Consider the following 22,009-nt stretch of genomic DNA (forward strand, 5'->3'; position numbering starts at 1 on the left):
TGATTAGTACTTGAGATATCAGTGGAAAAACCGAAAATTGACTAATCATTATGCAAATTAGGTAATTAGTATCCACGGATTATTACCAAAAACTAATCAAAACCTAGCATTAGTTCAGAGCATCTATGTACCAAGTTTCATCAAAATCCAATGAGTGGTTGTTTAGATATCAGTGGAACAGTCATGGAACCACTAAAAAATAGCTAATTATCATGCAAATTAGGTAATTAATATGCACGGATTTTTACCAAAAATTAATCAAATCTGCGCATATGTTCAGAGCATCTATGTACCAAGTTTCATCAAAATCCAATGAGTGGTTCTTTAGATATCAGTGGAACAGTCATAGAACAGCTAAAAATTAGCTAATTATCATGCAAATTAGGTAATTAACGAGCATGGATTTTTACCAAAACCTAATCAAATCTGCGCATTGGCCCAGAGCATCTATGCACCAAGTTTCATCAAAAACCAATGTATGGTTCTTGAGATAGCAGTGGAACAGTCGGACACACATACACACATACACACATACACACATACACACATACACACATACTCGCATTACTATATGCTCAGAGGACTCGGTTTCTAGACCAGTCTCCGAGGACGTCACTTTCTAGTGGGTTTACAGGCTTGATATTTAATTACATAATTTAATATTATTGTAGGTATACATGGGTTAGTAGAGTTTAGCAATCAGACCATTTCTTCAAGGACCTGCCTTTGACTATCATACTGAGGACCACCTTTCTGAGGACGCGATTTTTTTTCAGAGGACATGGAAAATCTCGGGGGTGTCACTCCCTCATGTGCAAAGTGTCACTTCACATGTCCTCGAACTGATATGAACAATAGCATAGCATTCACACATATAAGTGCAATTCACAAATGGCAGTAAGATTGTCAAATATTTGTTATAGAGAATTGAAACTCATACACTCAGTTACCAGCAAATGCTAGGTATGTCTTCTCTGTAACAAAAATCAGATCGAAAAAATGAAAAACAATTTGTGATGCCTTGCCCTGTCTATGCCCAGCACAAAAACATTCCATTTATGTATACAAAATATTCACAAATTTGCTTGAGCATTAAATCTCTGTGAATACCTTTAGTTTAATATTTGTAAATCTGATTTGAATTTAGACAGCAACACTTCCTAAATTTTTAATTGTTTTTTCTTTGTCATGTCACTTTTCATTTATCCATTATCATCCATTCCAATGGATGTTAAGTGATTGAATGTATAAATAAAAATAGGTGTGGATATTTTTGTATATACAACATCGTTCAATAACTTAGTGGTGCTGAAAATTGGGTAGGGAAGGTAGCTGCTCCCCTCTCGTTCTGCACAATTTTATTAGGGAAGCAAGCATTTCTTTTTAACTTTTTTTGTACAAAATGGCAATGTACATCTCCAGTAGGGGACAACACTGATAGTTGCATAAACTGCAACTGTAATTCTCAGAGCAATGAACTCGTATCAGTATTTATCTAGCATTGTTTCCAAATTTTGAATTCGATAAAATAGAATGGGGTTGGAATCTGGTTGATACAACTTTCACACAGAATATCATCACGCTATTTTCTACTAACCAACTTTATTTGCAATAGTTTGAAGGAATACATATTCCTTTCTTACATTATAATGAGAAATGAGCAGAGATCAAAGTGTACTTGTTAATAGTATAGGCAGGGAGTTTTCCATAGTTGTGTTTTTTCTCAGCCACATGTGGCATTATGTATAGAAAATTTGTAAATATTTTTAGTATATTTTTGTTTCTGTTGGAATGCAATATCAAACAAAATGTTTATTCTTATTTTCAAACTTCCAGCATGAAAAGGTGGTAATTTTCCATCCCAAATTTAGGTGAGATAGAGCATACGGTACTCCAACATTTAAACAAGACCATGTTGTGGATGACCACAGATAACTATGGTAGTGGAAGGAATAAACCTGTTTGGAACTCAAGTACACCTAAGATCAAATGCACAAAATGATCATTGTAAATGATCTAAATGCTTATGCCCATAAACTTAAAGGGTGGTGGTCGGCGCAGCGGGTGTTTGAATTACACGTAAACAATGTATTTCACACGCATTGTGTGCATTGGTACAAGTCCATTATCAACCAGGCCATGGTGCAACGACCACCTTGCTTTAGGATTTATTTGATGAAAAACAAAATATATGGAGGTAGAAATACATGAAAATATTAATTAATCATAACAAAGAACACAGGAACTCCATTAATGAAGCCATGAATTCAGCCACTTATTTCAGATTGAGCTCAATTCAATAACATTTACATTTCTAGAATCCAATTATGTTTTTATAATTCATCCTAAGTAACAAATGATGTACACAGAATATCTCAAACTTGCTATTGGCTTTTGGAGCAAAGCATGATTTTGATTGACATGATTACCATAAGACCAATCAGTGTAACATGTTTTTTTAGAATGTAGGACAAGTGCACATGTAGTATTACTGAGTAGCAGAGATAGGTTTGTTTCACCTGATCACACATTCAGTTCAGTATAAAGACATAATTTTTTTGTGACCACTGTAGTTAAAACGACAATAGATGCAACTATCGATATTTTCATTTTAATAAAACATTTCCTGCAGACACTGAAAGCATAGCATAAACGGACATTGTACATTAAATCATTGTCAGTGAAATAAGGGGGGGGGCACGGTTGCGTCATGGTCTCCATCTATTGAATTCCAGTTTTGATGAAAAATTACAGTACATGATAACTTACTGAGGGCCCTGGGTCAAATACGTTCCCAGCTTGAAAGGCTGACCAATCTCCACGCAATTATGTCTAAAACAGTATTTTGGTAATCTTTATGTAGGTATATTTAAACAAAAATTTTCAAAATCTATTGTCGCTTTAAGAACCTGTCACTGTTTCTATAGTACCAGTTATCAGAAATTAATGAAGGTATGACCCAACTGCAAAGGTTACAACAACCTGCATAGATTTGACCACAATATCTGACAGTGTGAGATTCATTGCAATAACAATGAAGTGGCCTTAAGGTATAGATGCATGTTCGTGGGCACTTTGAGTGAATTATTTTTTTTTTGCTTTTTCTTACCCAGACAGTCTTGGCTAGATAATGTTAAAATTTTGGAGCATTGTCAATGCTGAAACACTCAAAAAAACGATTTTAAAATAGAGGGAACCGAGGCACACGTATGTGATTAAAAGTCCCGAAGTTTGTTTACGTTGCTTACAGTTGTAAATGATAAGTAAACAGTTTCACCCTTATCTCGCAACATGTCAACAACTTCTAGCCTGGCATATTGTTATATTACTAAATATTTTTGTTTTCACACATTTTTTTTCTCCCAAGGTATTTTAAAACTGAAGTATACAAAGTAAACATTTTTCGTTTTGCTGTAGAGATCACCCTGCTGATAGCATTGCAATGCAATGGATAAACACCATTGCTGTGCTGTATCGATAACTTGTCAATGGCATGCTCGTAAAATGCTTGGTTAATTAAAAATAAAAAAATACCCTGGAAATTACAGAAAAATTGCCAACAAGATTCTGTTTTTAAGCACCACGGAAAAATGAAGCACTCTGTGATGCCATCTTGGTTACCTCAATCGGAAACCCCTTGTCAGCTAGCATGCACCTGTAGCGATGTTGAAAAGTACATTGTATGTATGCTCTGCAACCTCTGGTACTAAGGCACTCTATAAATCGGGTACTTCCAGAGGTCAGGGTTCGTTTAATTTTTATCGACCCATCTCATCTTTAGTTGAATGAAACCTGTCTCGATTTACAATATTTTCCCTCCCATTTAGATTTTTTCTCACAGGCAGTTGACTGATTGAGTAGTAAAAACTGCAAATAGCCGTTGTGTAGCAAAATATTACGGCCCATTTCAAACTGGTCGTCTAACTTTGCATGGTCCATTTCACTGGAGATCACGAAAAACTGAGTCATACAATGTATTTTTTTAAGGTTTGAGGGAAAGTAAATTTAGACTCAATCCGCAATGTTTATATAACTGTATGAATATCTCATCAGCTTTACGTGATCCATTGTGCCCCTCACTCAGTGGAAATGATAACACGACACCGTGACAGTTTTCGCGCAAGGTGTTGACTCTGCAGACAATTTTACGTCCGTTTCCCTTGAATTGTAAATATTTTTATTTTATTTTTTATCTGACAATTGAACATCAGCAAGCATCGATGTATGATGGATTTTGGCATGTCGTTGTGATGCAATAGCCATTTTTGTAGACGATTAACGTCGTCACTTTCATAAAACAGGCATTATCTCTGTTCGTGTTTTCTGGTTAGTCACAGAGATTGGAAATTAATTAGCTCCCACAGTTTATGTTAGTTTGTCTTGAAATTCTCACACTATTTTGACAACAACCTATTATTGTTTTGAAAAAAGTTAAATACAGTGCATAATATGGAGATCCCGTCATTACTTTTTTCACCATGTTTCTTTTTGATTATTTATGTACAGCCTTGCTAAATCTTGCTAAACATTCAAAAAAGAAAATGTTTGTACCTGTTTTCTATAATTTAAAATCGTCTTTTGAGTATGTTCCACTATTCACAATACTGCGAAATTTTAACAATCTATAGCCAAGACTTTGGATAAAAAAAGCAAAAAAAAAAAAAAATTCACTCCCAAGTGCCCAAGAACCTGTATCTATACCTTAAATCATAATCCTGCTGGAACGATTCCCTTTCTATAAAAAGAGTTTAATACTACCATAGCCGAGCACCTGATGAGGTGAGATGTAGAATCAGGTGTGGTAGCAAATATGAACTGGCGGCTCTTTAGCAGTTCTTTTACAGTTTGATGTATACCACATTATTATATAACATCTGGCAGCAATAATAACAGAATTCATTTATCCTTCCGCCTCTTATGTACCGTAATCAAATTACGAACACAATCTTTTACATTTTTCCAGGACCTATGGCACAAAACTGGATTCTGTTGTAAACAACTACTGCAAGCAGCCTTTCCAGACATGTGTAGAAGTCTAATATCTTGCGAAAAATAATTTTTAACAGCCATCTGTTCTTCAACACTCCATATCTTATATTCTGCACCTAACACAAAAAGAAAATATCAAGTAAATCTACTGTTACAAAGTAACAAGGTAAATAGACAGCCGCAAATCAAAATCTGTTGCTGCAAAATTGTTTAGATTTTCAAAAAGAAGTTGTTTGAAATAATAGTTGAAAAATTGCCATCACTCAAAATCAAAACAAGGTGTATAAGTAATATCCTATGAGTAATTTCAAATTAAATGACATTTTCATATGTTGATTTTTTATGGTTTTGTAAATGACCACCAGTCAGTCAAACATAATAAAAACAAATCAACATGGATATGTAATAAATGATGTAATGCAATTTTAAAGTAAACCTTATATTTAATTATATTATAGCATTATCAATATCAGTGGATTTTATGATGTCAATGCAGCAGATTATTTGCAATAATGTATCCCATTATTGATCCCTGTACCATGGATTTGATTACAATGTAGTTTTCGAAAACGAATAAAGGAGAAACTATTTAAGAAGAGAAATTGCAAGCATCCTCGTTAGCTCTCTACGTTAAAGCACGCTCGGCTGAAGCATTTCATCTAGTAGGCATGCTTCTAGATTCTACGACTGATGCCGCTGTCATGTCCCTAATCGTGTCAATGAACTAAGGTTAACCCGGGGTGATTCAACCAAGCAGATGCTGCTATGTTTACAGAGTGTGAGTACAGAAAAATGAATAGTAGTACTACACTTATTTGTGAAACAAGATTGTTGTCAGGTGTCTTTTTTTTAGTCCCCGTTCGAACGAAGTCCGAAAACGGGGACTATCATTTTGGGTTAGTTCCATCCGTCCGTCCGTCCGTCCGTCCATTCCTATGTATGTACGTACGGAGCTATATCTCAAACACCAATTGACTGATTTCATTCAAACTTTACATGAAGACATAATATCTTACATATACGCGTCAAGTTACTTTATTATCGGAGCAAAAATGGGCGACTTGTGGCCATTTTGGATGTAAAATTTGCTATTTCTGATACCTAAACGTGTCTGCAGCAGTTTCTCAGAGATGACTGGGCCGATTTGGATCAAAGTTGGTATGATGATCATACATATTGGTTTGTAGTTGCACGTCATTTTTTTATCGTGATTCGAACAAATATGGCGGCCATCTTGTTTTTCATGGTACTCATGCTACTTTATCTTGAATGCAATGAATGTCTCTGTTTAAAGTTTGTACAGAGATAGTATACCAAGAGATACATCTGCACCAGCATGGTTTTTGTGATTCAATTCAATATGGCTGGCCGATGCCCAATTTTAATGTAAAAGCGCTAAATCGTCATTTTCACAAGTCCGAGGCTGTTTCTCAAAGATGACTGGGTCGATTTGGATTAAACTTGGAATGATGATCATACACATTTGGTTATAGGTGCACGTCATACTTTTTTCGTGATTCAAACAAATATGGCGGCCATTTTGTTTTTCATGGTACCCATGCCTACTTTCCTATGAATGCAATGAATATTTCTGTTTAAATTTTGTACAAAAACAGTATACCAATAGATACATCAACACGAACATTATTTTTGTAATTTGATTCAATATGATTGTCCAAGTCTCATGTAAAAGCAATAAATCATATTTTTTTTACAAATCCATCTTCTATTAATGGTTTCAATCTAATCTCAATGACTTCATCAGCATCAAATTGATATGTCAAATCACAAAATTTTGGACGGGGACTGTGTCGTTAACAATGACTTGTTATTTATACAGCAAGATTAAAATCACTGTTTGTAGGATGGCTAACACCCACTAGCTTTCCAGCCATGTTCACTCACTCGCTACGCATTCGTTTGGCTTGAAGTATTCATCAAATCATGGGCCTCTCGTAGCATTTGAAAATAGCTATTACAGGACTGTCGCCAATAAAATCCACCTCAATGGTTTGAAAACACTTGCTGGATTGGGTAACAATACGACAACGTACATGTACCCATGGTACACACTCCTACGCACAGTCAATTCCGTCAGTCCATAGGCGGCGGTCTAGCATAGCATAGTGCAAGGTCGTGACGGACACCAAAAGTACTAGTCACTGTGTGCCGTTCACTCGGGCGACCACTACAATGCTACTCCACACCACACTGTGAATTATTTAATTACAAGAATATTTGATGGATAAAAACTAGTTTCTTTCTTAGTTTGCCATATGAGATTGTGAATACAATTTTCAGAAAGACATTTTAAATTATTCAGATTTACAGGCCAGTGACTGCGAAACAGTTCTGTTCACTGTGGATTTTTCTCGAAATTTTCCATTTTTTAGTGGCAGCAAATCCACTGATATTGAAAATGCTTCAAAAAATAACAATAATAAATTCTTTGTCAACTCATAATGGAGTGAGCTTTCGTCCATTATAGGTTGGCGGGTCGTTCATTATTGTTTAAATAGACATCATAAAGTCATAGTCTATGAGGTGCAATACACATTGAAATTTTGGCAGCTACATACTGAAACAGTTCCATACCTTGAGGCATCTGTCTGCTTTTTTTCTTTACACTAGATGAAGTCTGAGTGAAAAAAGCATCACTTTTGCCAGATGCCCTTCTTTTAGGATAAGCAAGCTCATGCTGAACTAAAAGGAAGAATCAAGTAAAATGTAAATGAAAAAGAAAGAAGAAAAATGAATCCTGCAATTCATAAAAAACTATATAGTATAATGTCCCCTATTGTATTAACAATTTAAACAAGATTTAATTTAGCTTTTATAATATTATCATTTCTATTTTTTAATTATATTATCTAGCACATGATAACTGTACAGCATGCTATAGTGTACACAAATTATTTCTTATCTAATTACAATGATGTACATGTGACACAGACTCAGTGAAGTAATTAATATAACTTTAAATTAATATAACTTTAAGTTACCTCTCTTTTTTGAGTGGCAGGATAGACAGCAGAATTGACAATATCATCAGAAAGTTCATTCCCATTCTTGAGATTCCTAAAACTGGATTCTAGTATCAAATACGGTTCTATCTTACATACAGCTGAATCTGCTGTTTTCTCAGTAGGTGCTGAAAAAATACCAGGTATAATGAAAGTAATAAAGATTCGGAAATGTACTGATCTGTGACAGTGTGTGCAAACACAGACGCTGTTCATGAAGAATAACGTAATGTAATAGTTTCATGGTTGGATTTTATTTCCCCTTTATAAAAAACAAGCCATGCATGGCACAGTCCCAGTTAGTTATCAAACTTAAGATGTATAGTTTTGTTTATAGTAATATAGTTGGAACATAAACATGTCAGAGATATGGATCCAGAAGCTGATGCTTAATTATGATTTTTTTAACACTGAAATGATTGACATTCAGCCACCTTGTTTCTAATCGTCAATCCATCCATAAATTCTTGATTTTCCAGTATTATAACTCTCACATACCTTCAGGAGTCTTGATATCAATCAGCACTGATTCTTCATCATCTGAAACCTCTGAAATAAACACACATATTGATGAAGCATACAATAGTAATGAGAAATTAATTTTTTTTTTGATGTAAGAACATCCATTTTTGTTTAGGCATAAATGTGATTTACGATAAAGTTAACAATTTTAGAATAACATTTAAAAATTTCAAAACTGCAGTTGAAAACCATTTTGCCAACCACAGGAACTGTGGCTTTGGCATAAATACAATTTCGAAATGACTTCATCCAATCAGAAATTACTTTCACGAATATAGGGCGGTAAAAAAGAACATACCATCACCACATTCATTGAAAATATTCTGGCATACATGTACGTTAAAGTAAATCCATACTTACCATTCAAGTCAATCTCTATGTCATCAAGTGATTTGTTCTTGTACTTTTCCACAGATCCTCTTTCACAAGCAAGTATAATTCTGCTGACTTTAGCGATCTGCAGGGTGTCTTGTGGGAGCCTATAAAACTTCCTATGAACTCTGATGTAATGACCCAAAAAACCAGCCAAAATTTCCTGTCCATTGTCTTTCAAGTTGAAAAGTTGAGACATAGTTGCAATTTGCTTTCTTAAGATTGGTTGAGTTGAAACATTCAGGGCAAGTCAAACCACATTTCTGTGCATATTTGTTCAAGCACATGGTAGCACGTATTGGATTCTCAAGCATAGTGAAGAACCAGATGTAGCTCATGTGTTGAGTTTTAAATCCAGAAATGCTGAAAGAAAATTGCTGTGGCAAAAGCTAACAAAGGAAATCATGCAAATAATGTTGAAGTACTCAAGGCAGGAAAGGGTTTTCTAATTCCCTTTAAAAGACCATCATATCAGATAGGTGCAACTAAATATGTTCCCTGTCCAGCCTGTTTGGGATATTTCATCCGAACTGAATTATGGAAATATCACAAATCATGTACAGTCTGGATGTTTCAAAAAGCACCACAGCAGGCATTTCATAATCGTATACAGCAAGTTGCCGGAATGTTGTCACCTCATAGTAAAAATGCTGGTATGGCTGAAATTTTTTTATCCCAAATGATTCAGGATGATGTGTCAATTACAGCAGGAAATGATGATCTGATTGTAGAATATGGCTACAGAGAATACATCAAAGTTGGTACTGCCTCTACCTGACATCAGTATGTCAAACAAAAGATGAGGGAACTAGCAAGACTACTTTTAGAGTTGAGGAAGCAGAGTAAAGAAGACTCTTGTTTAAGGGATTTTATTCATCCTACAAAATTTGATGCTGTAATCGAAGCTGCACAAATGAAGCTGGAAAACTATCTCTAGCGTTGATGTTGGGACATGCCTTGAAAAAGCGTGCTGCAATCTGTATAACTGATGCCATAAAGAGTGAAAATTCTAATATGGAAATAGCATATACAAGGTTCCTCAAGTTGTGTGAGATGCAGTGGGCTCAAAAAATTAGTTCTCATGCACTAAGCTCAAAGCTAGAACAAAAGAGAAACAAACGAAACGATCTACCATTAGTGGAAGATGTTGTAAGGATGAACAAATATCTGAAAAAAGCAGCACAATTATGAAAATCTTAAAGAAAACACCTGTAAAACGTCATGGAAGAAGCTAAGTGAAGTCACCCTCATACAGTTAATTATCTTCAATCGTCAAAGAAGTGGCGAGATGGAACGTATAACAATTACAGATTTCAGGGAATCTCGTGGAGCAAACATGGAAGAAGCATGTCATTTGTCGGATTGGGAGAAAGCCCTATGTCAGTTGTTTGAACGAGTTGAAATAAGAGGAAAAAGAGGTAGAAATGTTCCGGTCATTCTGACACACCATGTGAAAAATCAAGTCACATTGCTTATGGATAAGAGAGAGTCGGTTGGTGTTCTGAAAACCAATCTGTATGTGTTTGCCTGTCTCCAGGATTTAGAGAATCCAATACGTGCTACCATGTGCTTGAACAAATATGCACAGAAATGTGGGCGTGACATATTACCAGACGACACATCACCGGATGGAATCAGTCGCCAGTTAGCCAAGTCTCAAGTACCACGGTGTGACATATTACCAGACTGCACATCACAAAGAAAGCTATTTAATGAAATGTCTAGAAATAAAAGTTATGGTGAGGATTATGATGATCATGGAGCCTCTACATCTGAATCGTCGGATTGTGAGTCAGAGGTGTTTAACATTACACCCCAATTTCAGTCATTAAGCATTGGAAAAGATGTTGAAGAAAACAAATGTTCAAGTAATGTATGTGCTGTTTTGAAACCTGATACTTCATCATCCTCTCAAAAATAAGGCAACTGTATCTGAAACTTCATCTGTGTTGGTTCTTACAGCAAATAACACAAAGAAAAAAGGAAATGGGACAAATACCAGTATTGTGTGTACTGTATGAAGCCAGTTGCAAAGTTACCTAGGCATTTTGAAAGCAAGCATAGTGAAGAACCAGATGTAGCTCATGTGTTGAGTTTCAAATACAGAAGCGCTAAAAGAAAATTGCTGTGGCAAAAGCTAACAAACAAAGGAAATCATGCACATAATGTGGAAGTACTCAAGGCTAGAAAGGGTTTTTTAATTCCCTTTAAAAGACCATCATATCATATAGCTGCAACTGAATATGTTCCCTGTCCAGCCTGTTTAGGATATTTCATCCGAACTGAATTATGGAAACATCACAAATCATGTACAGCCATATTCTGAGTCAGTATTGTTCGTAAAAAACATTTGTTAATGGAGCAGCGTTCAAGTGACGATCAGTAACAATCTCAGCTAACGGGCTACTAATTTCATCGGATAATGTGTGGTCTGACGATATGTCACACTGTGGTACTTGACACTGGATTGACTGAGTGGTGATTCCATCAGGTGTTGTGTGGTTGGTATTACATCACATCCTGGTACTTGAGACTTGGCTAACTGACAACTGATTCCATCCGGTGAAATGCAGTCTGGTAATATGTCAGAACCAGGTACCTGAGACTTGGCTAACTGACAACTGATTCCATCCGGTGATGTGCGGTCTGGTATTGTGTCAGACCCAAATACCCGAGACTTGGCTACCTGACAACTGATTCCATCCGGTGATGTGTCGTCTGGTAATATGTCACACCCTGGTACTAGAGGCTTGCTTAACTGACAACTGATTCCATCCGGTGATGTGCGATCTGGTAATATGTCACACCCTAGTACTTGAGACTTGGCTAACTGACAACTGATTCCATCCGGTGATGTGTGGTCTGATAATATCTCACACCCTGGTACATGAGACTTGGCTAACTGACAACTGATTCCATCTGGTGATGTGTGGTCTGGTAATATGTCACACCCTGATACTTGAGAATTGGCTAACTGACAACTGATTCCGTCCTGTGACGTGCAGTCTGGTAATATGTCACACCTTGGTACTTGAGGCTTGGTTAACTGACAACTGATTCCATCAGGTGATGTGTGGTCTGGTAATATGTCACACCCTGGTACTTGAGACTTGGCTAACTGACAACTGATTCCGTCCTGTGATGTGCAGTCTGGTAATATGTCACACCTTGGTATTTGAGGCTTGGCTACCTGACAACTGATTTCATCCGTTAATGTGCGGTCTGGTAATATGTCACACCCTGGTACATGAGACTTGGCTAACTGACAACTGATTCCATCCGGTGATGTGCGGTCTGGTATTGTGTCAGACCCAAGTACCTGAGACTTGGCTACCTGACAACTGATTCCATCCGGTGATGTGTGGTCTGGTAATATGTCACACCCTGGTACTTGAGACTTGCTTAACTGACAACTGATTCCGTCCTGTGATGTGCAGTCTGGTAATACGTCACACTCTGGAACTTGAGACTTGGCTAACTGACAACTGATTCCATCTGGTGACGTGTGGTCTGGTAATATGTCGCACCCTGGTACTTGAGACTTGGCTAACAGACAACTGATTTCATCAGATGATGTGCGTTCTGGTAATACGTGACACCCTGGTACATGCTGGTATGCCATGTGTTTGTTGCAAGTTTAATATCTACAAAAGCAATACAAATAGAAGAAGACAAAGATTTTAGAGCAATAAATATTTATATTTAATCTCACTCAACAGCATACAAGAAAATCAAGTCATTGGAAATAGCACAGCTATTTCACGTTACTTTTTCAACATAATGTTTTAAATACCATTATATGTGAAAAATGCATATACCATGTAGTAAACAAAATCTGTTCATGTATGAGCGAGATTCAGTTCCATATATATGGAAATGTACAACATTAAGTTTGATGCTTATGTGATGTTTGAAGCATATTCAAGCATGTCAGCGATCTGGTAAAGAATTCATAAAAAATGGCTACCAGTAAACAATTTTTTACCAAAACAAGTCATTTCATGATATGACAAGAGTCATCCTTATTTTAACAGTAAACATAACTGAAATTAGTCAGCCACTTTGAATCAGAGCATGAAAGAAATGACATAGGAATAGTAGTTTGATTGCCATCAATCAATATATGTCAGAGGCATACTTTATAACAGCATTCCACCATTCTGAATCAGATCCATCCTGGTCAATTAATGTCAGATACAGCTCTGAAACCACATTCATTACAACAAAATTCCCCCAACCCCCACCCCACATTCAAAACTAACAACAAAATGACCACCAGTCAGCCATTTTGAATCCAGTCTGAGAAACAAAATTACTTGCAAACGTTCAATGTACATGTATGTATTAAGTTCACACAAGATCTATCCATACATGACCAAGGTCTGGAACCGGAATGGCATTGTTCTCCCCAAAAAAGGTGACAGGCATAATGCAAAAATTTTTCTTGTTTTGAATACTTAACCAGCTGCGAAAATTTACTAATGGACACGTGGGATAAAATTAGGTCAGCTTTTCTATAACATATTTCAAAAGCCCTACAAGCCCTACTACCGGTACATTGTTTACAAGTCATTGAAAATGACACAGTCCCCATTAAATTTTTGAAAGTTCTTTTTGTGCTCATCATATTAAAGCAGAGGGGTTGTCGCGAGCGTGTCCTTGAAACTTGAGTTCCAAGTGGCGTATACAACAGATTGTCTATTTACCGTACTCGACCGCATTAGCGCCTATGCCCGAGCAAGCGCCCACCCCCCACTTTTGCGCAATTTTTATATTTGGGGTCACATTCGGCAAAGCGCCCACCCCTTCAAAATGCAACTAATTTAAAACTTGGTCTTGCGTAACGAATCTTGGTAATCGTTTTTATATGATACAGCGTGGACATCGACCGCTGTGAACATGTTGTGGATGCGTAGAACACGGTAACCGTGCGTAAACTACGCTTCGACAATGACCTGTTAATACAAGTAAAATGCGATACATATTTCATGCCATATTCAGTCTAATTCTCAAAAATGGCTAGTTACTAGTTTTTTGGAAAAACCATGTCGTTTATTCGCTGAAATCAATTCCAACAGATCGTACTTCGACATCGATTATTCACTTCCGCATTGCGTTACCGGAAAGTCTTCGGGAATTTGCGTCAGTACAACACAGCATTCTGATTAGTTAATAACCAACTTTGACCCATTAGGTCAAACGACGCTGCTGTAGGTCAAATCTGCAATTGCATCATGGCGGAAAGTGATTTTCATCGAGAGTTTGCGTACGATCCAACAACTTCGTCAGTGGAAATAATATGACAATTTTGACTTCGACTGTGTTCCAAAAGACTCAAATGTTTTTAATTCCGTAAATTATGGTGGTACGTAATTAATATTGTAATAAAATGTGCATATTTTTTGTGATCATTTCTGTTTCTTCATTGTGAAAATCAATGACGACGCAAATTAATTTAGTAATTTGATTTTCCCTCAAAGACGTAATCTGTCACTTGATGAATCAAAATTTTCATTTGCACTCTTTTTCGAGGGGGGTGCTCGGGTAAGCGCCCACCCCTACAAAATCGTGATTTTCTGAGTTGAGGCCTCTGGGCGCTAACCCGGTCGAGTACGGTACATCAAAACACGTGTTCTGTGTAGTAGTAATATGGCCAAAAATAAAAACAGCCATTATTCGGCCATCTTTGATCTGATTATGAAACACACTGATATGTATGATGTATGTGCCAAATATGAATGAAAATAGTACATAAATTGTGGAAATATCAATAGTAGTAAGGCCAAAAAGTCAGATGGCTGTCAATCAGATTTTGAAACAAATTGTCATGGACATGCATCCTAACATGTATAAAGTACATGTATGTGCCAAATTTGAATGAAAACTGACAGAGCACGTCCAAGATACCGCATAAAAAAAAAAAAAAGATACCGACCATCTTAGATCCAATTACGAAAAAAATCGGCATGGACATGTAACCTAACATGTATAATCTATGTACCAAGTTTGAATGGCAACTGACAAAGCATATCAAAAATACGACATTTTCAAAAAACAAGATGGCTGCCAGTTGGCCATTTTGAATCGAATCGCTAAACCACTGCATGTGCGTATCTCCCACATAAGGCACAAGGCACATGCAAAGAATGAACAGAATCGGTCTACAGGATTCTGAAATATGACTCAGGACAGACTGACTGACGCACGGACGGACGGACGAACGGACAGACTCAGGAACTCACAGACGGTCAGGGACATGTATCCTAACATGTATGATCTATGTACTAAATTTGAATGAAAACTGACAAAGCATGTCAAAAATACAACATTTTCAAAAAACAAGATGGCTGCCAGTCGGCCATTTTGAATCGAATCACTAAACCACTGCATGTGCATATGTGCCACATAAAGTACTAGGCACATGCAAAGAATGAACGGAATCGGTCCAAGGGATTCTGAGATACGACTCTGGACGAACGCACGGACTTCGTTAGAACGGGGACTAAAATACACTAAATTACAGCATGTTGTAAATTAAAAAAAAAACTGAAATGTTTGTCCCATTACCATCTCTGGGGAGAATTTTGCCATTCATGACCTAATACTCCCTTTCTGAATACAACTTCTCAACTTTGTGATCTTAGAATGACGATTTAACAACTCCTGTGTCTTATCAGTAACATTCACTTCAGTCTTGTATATTGACATAGTTTCTAGCTTGCAATCATGATATCCCAATTCCAAACTGGGCTGTTGTTGTAACCCAATAATCATTTGTCTTGAAAAAACCAGTTTAGCTTTGCTGATGACATTAGATACTAGCAGGATCTTTTGAATATTTGGGGCAATACGCAGTTTTCTGAATGAGAGCCGATTTCTATCTGAAGCAATTTTTTCAACTGATATACTGATTATCCTTTGTGCATCAGTTGTATCCATGTTTCTTTTTGAATACTGTAAAGGGATTAAAGGTACATGCTCAGTGAATGGTGGCCCAAAAAACTTGTTTGCTAAAAATATGTTAAAGATTGGGGGGGGGGGTCTCTCTCATGGGTAAACGGGCATTAACAATTGACTTCTCTGGCCAATGAAAACTCATATTTGGATCAAATGTAGCTAATTAATTAATTAATGCTTCAAATCGTATGGCACATTGTTCATTCATAAATGCAACTTGAACTGTGACCTCTTGTTATATGATTTGAATACTCAGATCTTTGTTATGATTTTAGCAAATTAAATGTAATATTTTATATCATGGAAATTGAAGTCAGCTTATTGAAACACGACTCGAATGACAGAATCATGTTCGGTTGTATTATCCACAGCCATTTGCCAGTGTACCACACCCACATGCTCAACCATTTTTAGCACTGAAGTAGGGAAATTCATAAATTTTCCGGGTTTGCTATTGGATTTTTTTTTTCAACACTTCAAGGTAATAAATGCATAGTTGAAATGAACCAATACATTGATTTTAATGACTGTTTCACCAAGACAACTTAAATTTTTTTTTGGTTTAGCAATGAAAAATCAGAATATATATATAATAAATAGTACCTAAATAATTATGGTTCTCAGTCGTCACATTGTTGTACATTATTCCCAGGAATTTTAGTCCAGGTTTGTCCTGTTTTAGCTGATCTTGCTGAATGATAGATATCGGTTTTGACTGTCCAAAACTCAGTATGGGCAAACTAATAGCGAACAACATTCCAAACAATAGGCATTTTCAAACCATTAAAAATATTTTTCTGGATATATCTACTGACATACTGCCATACCATACACATGCAAAATTAACAAATACATGTAGCGAGAGCAAGGTCAGGATGTATTTTAGAAAATTAGAAATATTTCACTCAGTCCATATTCTTTTTCATGGGGAAAACAGGAATAATTATACAAATCTTGAACACATCATGACAAGTCAACGATCAGAAGAAAAAATATCACACCAATGGACTTTGCAAACCAGACAATCCTACTGTACTTGTGTTTGTGGTAGTACATGTGCAAGTGTATGTGCAATTTCGAATGGAATCAGTTAAAGGAATGATGTGAACAAATATTACCTATTTCAGACTTTCACCAACTTCTCAACTGGAAATTGTATATAAATATATTTATAAGGCATATGCTGTTATAACATTATTATGAAAATAAGCATTATCTTACCTTATGCTCCCATGGTAATTTGACTGGTCCATAATCATATAATATTTCCTCATTGACGTCAATGTCTTTTACAGCAAATAGTGCCAGGTATGGCTGTCCTTTTCATTCTTGCATTTGGAAATTTTCTTTCATGGTTTACTAGCCGCCCATATTTAGGTCCATTACCAGGTTCATTAGTAGAATCGATACTGCAACATTGGCAAAATATAGCTTTTGAAAAATATATAGCAAGGTAGATTTTTTTTATGGACTAAGAGTTAAAAGATTATTTTTACTGTCACAATCATTCATTTGATACAGACTTAAGAATGACCAGCAATCCCAAGTTATTGATAATAGTAAATTGCATACAGTCATATATGGTCATCCACTACATTAAAAGAAATAAATGAAGAAATATTCTTTGTGGCTAACATGGCAAAGTTGTTAAAGCTTTACTATTACATAAAATAAGAATTTGATATTTGTTACAAATATTGGTAGATGGGGTTACTGGCCTTATTTGTTCATGTAATTTATTGGTGATAGTAGGTATGAATTAAAAAAAACACCACATGTGTTGTGTTTGAGTTTGAATAATTTCTGTGGCTGTGGTACAGGGTCACATAGTAGTCACAACACAGACATGTACACAGTACTATGGGATAGGCTAATATTAAATGCAGTTTAAATGAGTTTCATATGAAAAGATTGTAAAGATGTGGACACTAACCAATATGTCTTATCCTTGAATTTAAAAAAAGTAACGGAATACACTGCCATCAGAAGACTCTTCACGAATCTCTCCCTCCGACCCACTAATAAGTTCACCATCGTATTGCAATAAGAAATCTCTTTTCTTGAATTGCTTTCCAGCAAAAACACCTCTACCTGGAATAAAATAAACCATAAATGATAAACTAGTCATTACACTTGTGACTTGGATATATTTCGAAATACAAGTTAACATGAAGCAGTGATGTGGCCGTTCAGTTATTTAGGACATTGAGCACCGTGGTAAACGGCAAACAGTCAGATTAAATATATTCTCATCTGAGGGACATCAAAGAATCGTACAACGAACAGCTGAAATACTTGCTGATTATCGCTAAAAACTATAAACAAACGTCTTTTTCAATATACTGAGATCTGAATGCACAAATCTAACGCAGACTGAAGTAAATTTCGATTCCACTGCCATGGTTTGAACGGCACAGTGTCTTCGAAAAACGTGCTGTCAGTCTTTGGTTTAGAATATAATGTGTTGTCAACTGACAGGAAATTGATTGCATATTATTAATCGCGCCGAACTGAGCACAACAAATTTGTTAATTCTTTACATTATTACCTTCCTGAATAACTCCATTCACAGCATATCAAAAATTCACGGCCGATCAGAACAAAACTGCCATTTTTATTGGGACCCCCTAAGCTCTTAAGACCAAAGACTCCCTAAGTTTTATTATAGAATTTTGTATTTGGAAACTGGTGTAATATCAGTGTTCTTACGGCTAATCTCATTTTTGTGTCTAAACAATAAATCACAGTTATTTTTTTTTTAGCATGCACTTTCATTGCCGCCAGATATTAATGCGTACTGCCGAAATACAAAAACAAAACAACGAGAACGCGTACAAAATAAAAAAATAATTAGATAAAAAAAATATTGTCACTCAGTTTGAAATTATTTTACAGTAAGTGCATTCTACTATAAAAGTGTTCTGTTTAGATTACTAGTATTCGATATGGTAACACCTACGCGCTTGGTCCCAGCATTTAGCACATTGTCGCTGAAGACAGACAACAAATAGAAACAGTAAAGTGAACAGTGGAACGTCATACCTTTCCATAGCACAATCGTCTCATAAAATCCTGGCTGGTCAGTTTGTTTGGCTATATAATGTTCTGCCACTTTTATTTGATCTTCTTTAGAAGAGAGCAGTCGATGTGACCGTCGTGTGCTTCGAGTGCCCGCCATGCTTAACTTGTTGGCCTTTTCTCCATGCCCATATTATGCGCACGTCCACGCGAGTAGTAACATTTCTTCGCTTTCACAAACGTTTTCCATTTTACATTGAAAGACAAGTACTGGAACCATGTGTTCCCCAATATTCTCGCTTTCGCGGTCTGAGCACCATTTTACCCGCAAAAAAAATAATTCCTCGGAAAACATTAAAGTCCTCGCTTGCGCAATTCTTTGCATTTAACGTGAGTGCTACGTCTTACAGCCGAATTCATGAAAGTTGGACGCACGACATACTTTTGTAACATGTTTACTAAAAAACGCGTTCAGACAGCGCCACATTCAGACACAGTACAAACTAAACAAATGTGAAGTATGGTAATACAATACCATGATGCCAATGTACTCATTAGAAATACTTCATTCACAAAGAAAGATTTTAGTTTTGACAGGTAAATGAACAAACGTCCAGTCCTTGAGGAAGGCGAAATAAGATATCGCATTTTTAATAACTGACTAAATGGAGTAGCTCCAAATTACTTATGGCCAGAAAATGTCCCTAGGAGGGTCTGACCCAGTTTTCAAGAACGTTTCTTTCCTGTGTATTATTATCGAAACTAATTTAAAATACATGATTCATACTCATTTTGCTATATGATCTGAGGACTGTTTTGGAACCTGTCTCCGAGGACGTTTTCTTTTTTGTGTATTATAAAAACCGTATACAAATATATTGCAAGTGTATGATTCTTACTTATTTTGCTATATGATCTGAGGACTGTTTCTAGAACCTGTCTCCGAGGACGTTTCTTTTCTATGTATTATCAAAACCCTATACAAATTAATTGCAAGTGTATGGTTCATACTTATTTTGCTATATGATCTGAGGACTGTTTCTAGAACCTGTCTCCGAGGACGTTTCTTTTCTGTGTATTATAAAAACCGTATACAAATTAATTTTGCTATATGATCCGAGGACTGTTTCTAGAACCTGTCTCCAAGGACGTTTCTTTTCTGTGTATTATAAAAACCGTATACAAATTAATTGCAAGAGTATGATTCATACTTATTTTGCTATATGATCTGAGGACTGTTTCTAGAACCTGTCTCCGAGGACGTTTCTTTTCTGTGTATGATAAAAACCGTATACAAATTAATTGCAAGTGTATGATTCATACTTATTTTGCTATATGATCCGAGGACTGTTTCTAGAACCTGTCTCCGAGGACGTTTCTTTTCTATGTATTATAAAAACCGTGTTCAAATTAATTGCAAGTGTATGATTCATACTTATTTTGCTATATCATCTGAGGACTGTTTCTAGAACCTGTCTCCGAGGACGTTTCTTTTCTATGTTATAAAAACCGTCTACAAATTAATTGCAAGTGTATGATTCATACTTATTTTGCTATATGATCCGAGGACTGTTTCTAGAACCTGTCTCCGAGGACGTTTCTTTTCTATGTATTATAAAAACCGTGTTCAAATTAATTGCAAGTGTATGATTCATACTTATTTTGCTATATGATCTGAGGACTGTTTCTAGAACCTGTCTCCGAGGACGTTTCTTTTCTGTGTATTATAAAAACCGTATACAAATTAATTGCAAGAGTATGATTCATACTTATTTTGCTATATGATCTGAGGACTGTTTCTAGAACCTGTCTCCGAGGACGTTTCTTTTCTGTGTATTATAAAAACCGTATACAAATTAATTGCAAGTGTATGATTCATACTTATTTTGCTATATGATCTGAGGACTGTTTCTAGAACCTGTCTCCGAGGACGTTTCTTTTTTATATGTTATAAAAACCGTCTACAAATTAATTGCAAGTGTATGATTCATACTTATTTTGCTATATGATCTGAGGACTGTTCCTAGAACCTGTCTCCGAGGACGTTTCTTTTCTGTGTATTATAAAAACCGTATACAAATTAATTGCAAGTGTATGATTCATACTTATTTTGCTATATGATCCGAGGACTGTTTCTAGAACCTGTCTCCGAGGACGTTTCTTTTCTATGTATTATAAAAACCGTATACAAATTAATTGCAAGTGTATGATTCATACTTATTTTGCTATATGATCCGAGAACTGTTTCTAGAACCTGTCTCCGAGGACGTTTCTTTTCTATGTATTATAAAAACGGTATACAAATTAATTGCAAGTGTATGATTCATACTTATTTTGCTATATGATCCGAGGACTGTTTCTAGAACCTGTCTCCGAGGACGTTTCTTTTCTATGTATTATAAAAACCGTGTACAAATTCATTGCAAGTGTATGATTCATACTTATTTTGCTATATGATCTGAGAACTGTTTTTTAGAACCTGTCTCCGAGGACGTTTCTTTTTTGTGTATTATCAAAACCGTTTATGAACTAATTGCAAGTGTATGATTCATACATATTTTGCTATATTACCTGATTTAGGTTGAGAATTACTTGCCAAGTAACTGAAAAAAACGTACTCAAATAGTATAGAGTATCCGTGTTAGATATTTCTAAATGTATGCTCATTAAAACTTGTGCATTGGTACTCTTGTTTATACCTCTGTTTTCATTTTTCCTGATCACATTGAATTTATGTCCCAGTTATTTGGATTAAACATGTTTGTTTACGGGAAACACCGACATAGCGATATTTATAAATACTAATACGATTGTAACCGTGCCTGTTACATAACATATACTCTGCTTCCCCAAAATTGAATTAACTATCACGTATTAACTGATAGCAAAATACTGATATCCGCCGAAAAAGAATCTTTGACGCATGTGTACGAAGCTTCACCAAATGACAAATCCTACAGACGATGCAAGAGAAAATAAGTTAATGTCTATACTTAATAAAATATATAAGTAAAACAACTTCGCTCATGCAACATACTCCATGCAATTTTAGTCTTTATCGATTTTATGATTTTGGCGTTGTTTGTGGTGGCGGTGGTGGTAGAGACAGCCACATTTATTATTCCTTA

At 35.9% G+C, this 22,009-nt stretch overlaps 2 protein-coding genes across 2 annotated transcripts; both read right to left on the reverse strand.

The window, feature by feature from the left end:
• Window positions 1-1,585: 1,585 nt before the first annotated feature.
• On the reverse strand, window positions 1,586-10,499 carry LOC146734580 (uncharacterized). The gene is made up of 5 exons (XM_085508039.1): window positions 8,895-10,499; window positions 8,511-8,561; window positions 7,992-8,140; window positions 7,585-7,692; window positions 1,586-5,105 (listed from the first exon to the last, which is right to left on the reverse strand). The coding sequence occupies exons 1-4, from the start codon at window positions 9,103-9,105 to the stop codon at window positions 7,612-7,614; spliced, it is 492 nt and encodes a 163-aa protein (XP_085364165.1). The 5' UTR covers window positions 9,106-10,499; the 3' UTR covers window positions 1,586-5,105; window positions 7,585-7,611.
• Window positions 10,500-12,338: 1,839 nt separating this feature from the next.
• On the reverse strand, window positions 12,339-18,499 carry LOC146734581 (uncharacterized). Its single transcript, XM_085507695.1, has 4 exons — window positions 18,412-18,499; window positions 17,797-17,954; window positions 17,085-17,272; window positions 12,339-12,550 (listed from the first exon to the last, which is right to left on the reverse strand). The coding sequence occupies exons 1-3, from the start codon at window positions 18,427-18,429 to the stop codon at window positions 17,143-17,145; spliced, it is 306 nt and encodes a 101-aa protein (XP_085363821.1). The 5' UTR covers window positions 18,430-18,499; the 3' UTR covers window positions 12,339-12,550; window positions 17,085-17,142.
• Between the last annotated feature and the right edge of the window lie 3,510 nt (window positions 18,500-22,009).

This window comes from Saccoglossus kowalevskii, chromosome 14, assembly GCF_978046115.1.
Source record: "Saccoglossus kowalevskii chromosome 14, keSacKowa6.1, whole genome shotgun sequence".
NCBI lineage: Eukaryota > Metazoa > Hemichordata > Enteropneusta > Harrimaniidae > Saccoglossus > Saccoglossus kowalevskii.

What these genes read in the sequence shown, in the direction of transcription:
- LOC146734581 (XM_085507695.1), bottom strand. An exon ending in TTCAAGGATAAGACATATTG is followed by an intron (nt 17,273 to 17,796) that starts GTTAGTGTCCAC and finishes CCAATGTTGCAG; the next exon opens with TATCGATTCTACTAATGAAC.
- LOC146734580 (XM_085508039.1), bottom strand. Translation starts at nt 9,105, where the DNA reads ATGTCTCAACTTTTCAACTTGAAAGACAATGGACAGGAAATTTTGGCT. An exon ending in CATAGAGATTGACTTGAATG is followed by an intron (nt 8,562 to 8,894) that starts GTAAGTATGGAT and finishes TGTTTATTTCAG; the next exon opens with AGGTTTCAGATGATGAAGAA. An exon ending in CTGCCACTCAAAAAAGAGAG is followed by an intron (nt 7,693 to 7,991) that starts GTAACTTAAAGT and finishes TCTTCCTTTTAG; the next exon opens with TTCAGCATGAGCTTGCTTAT.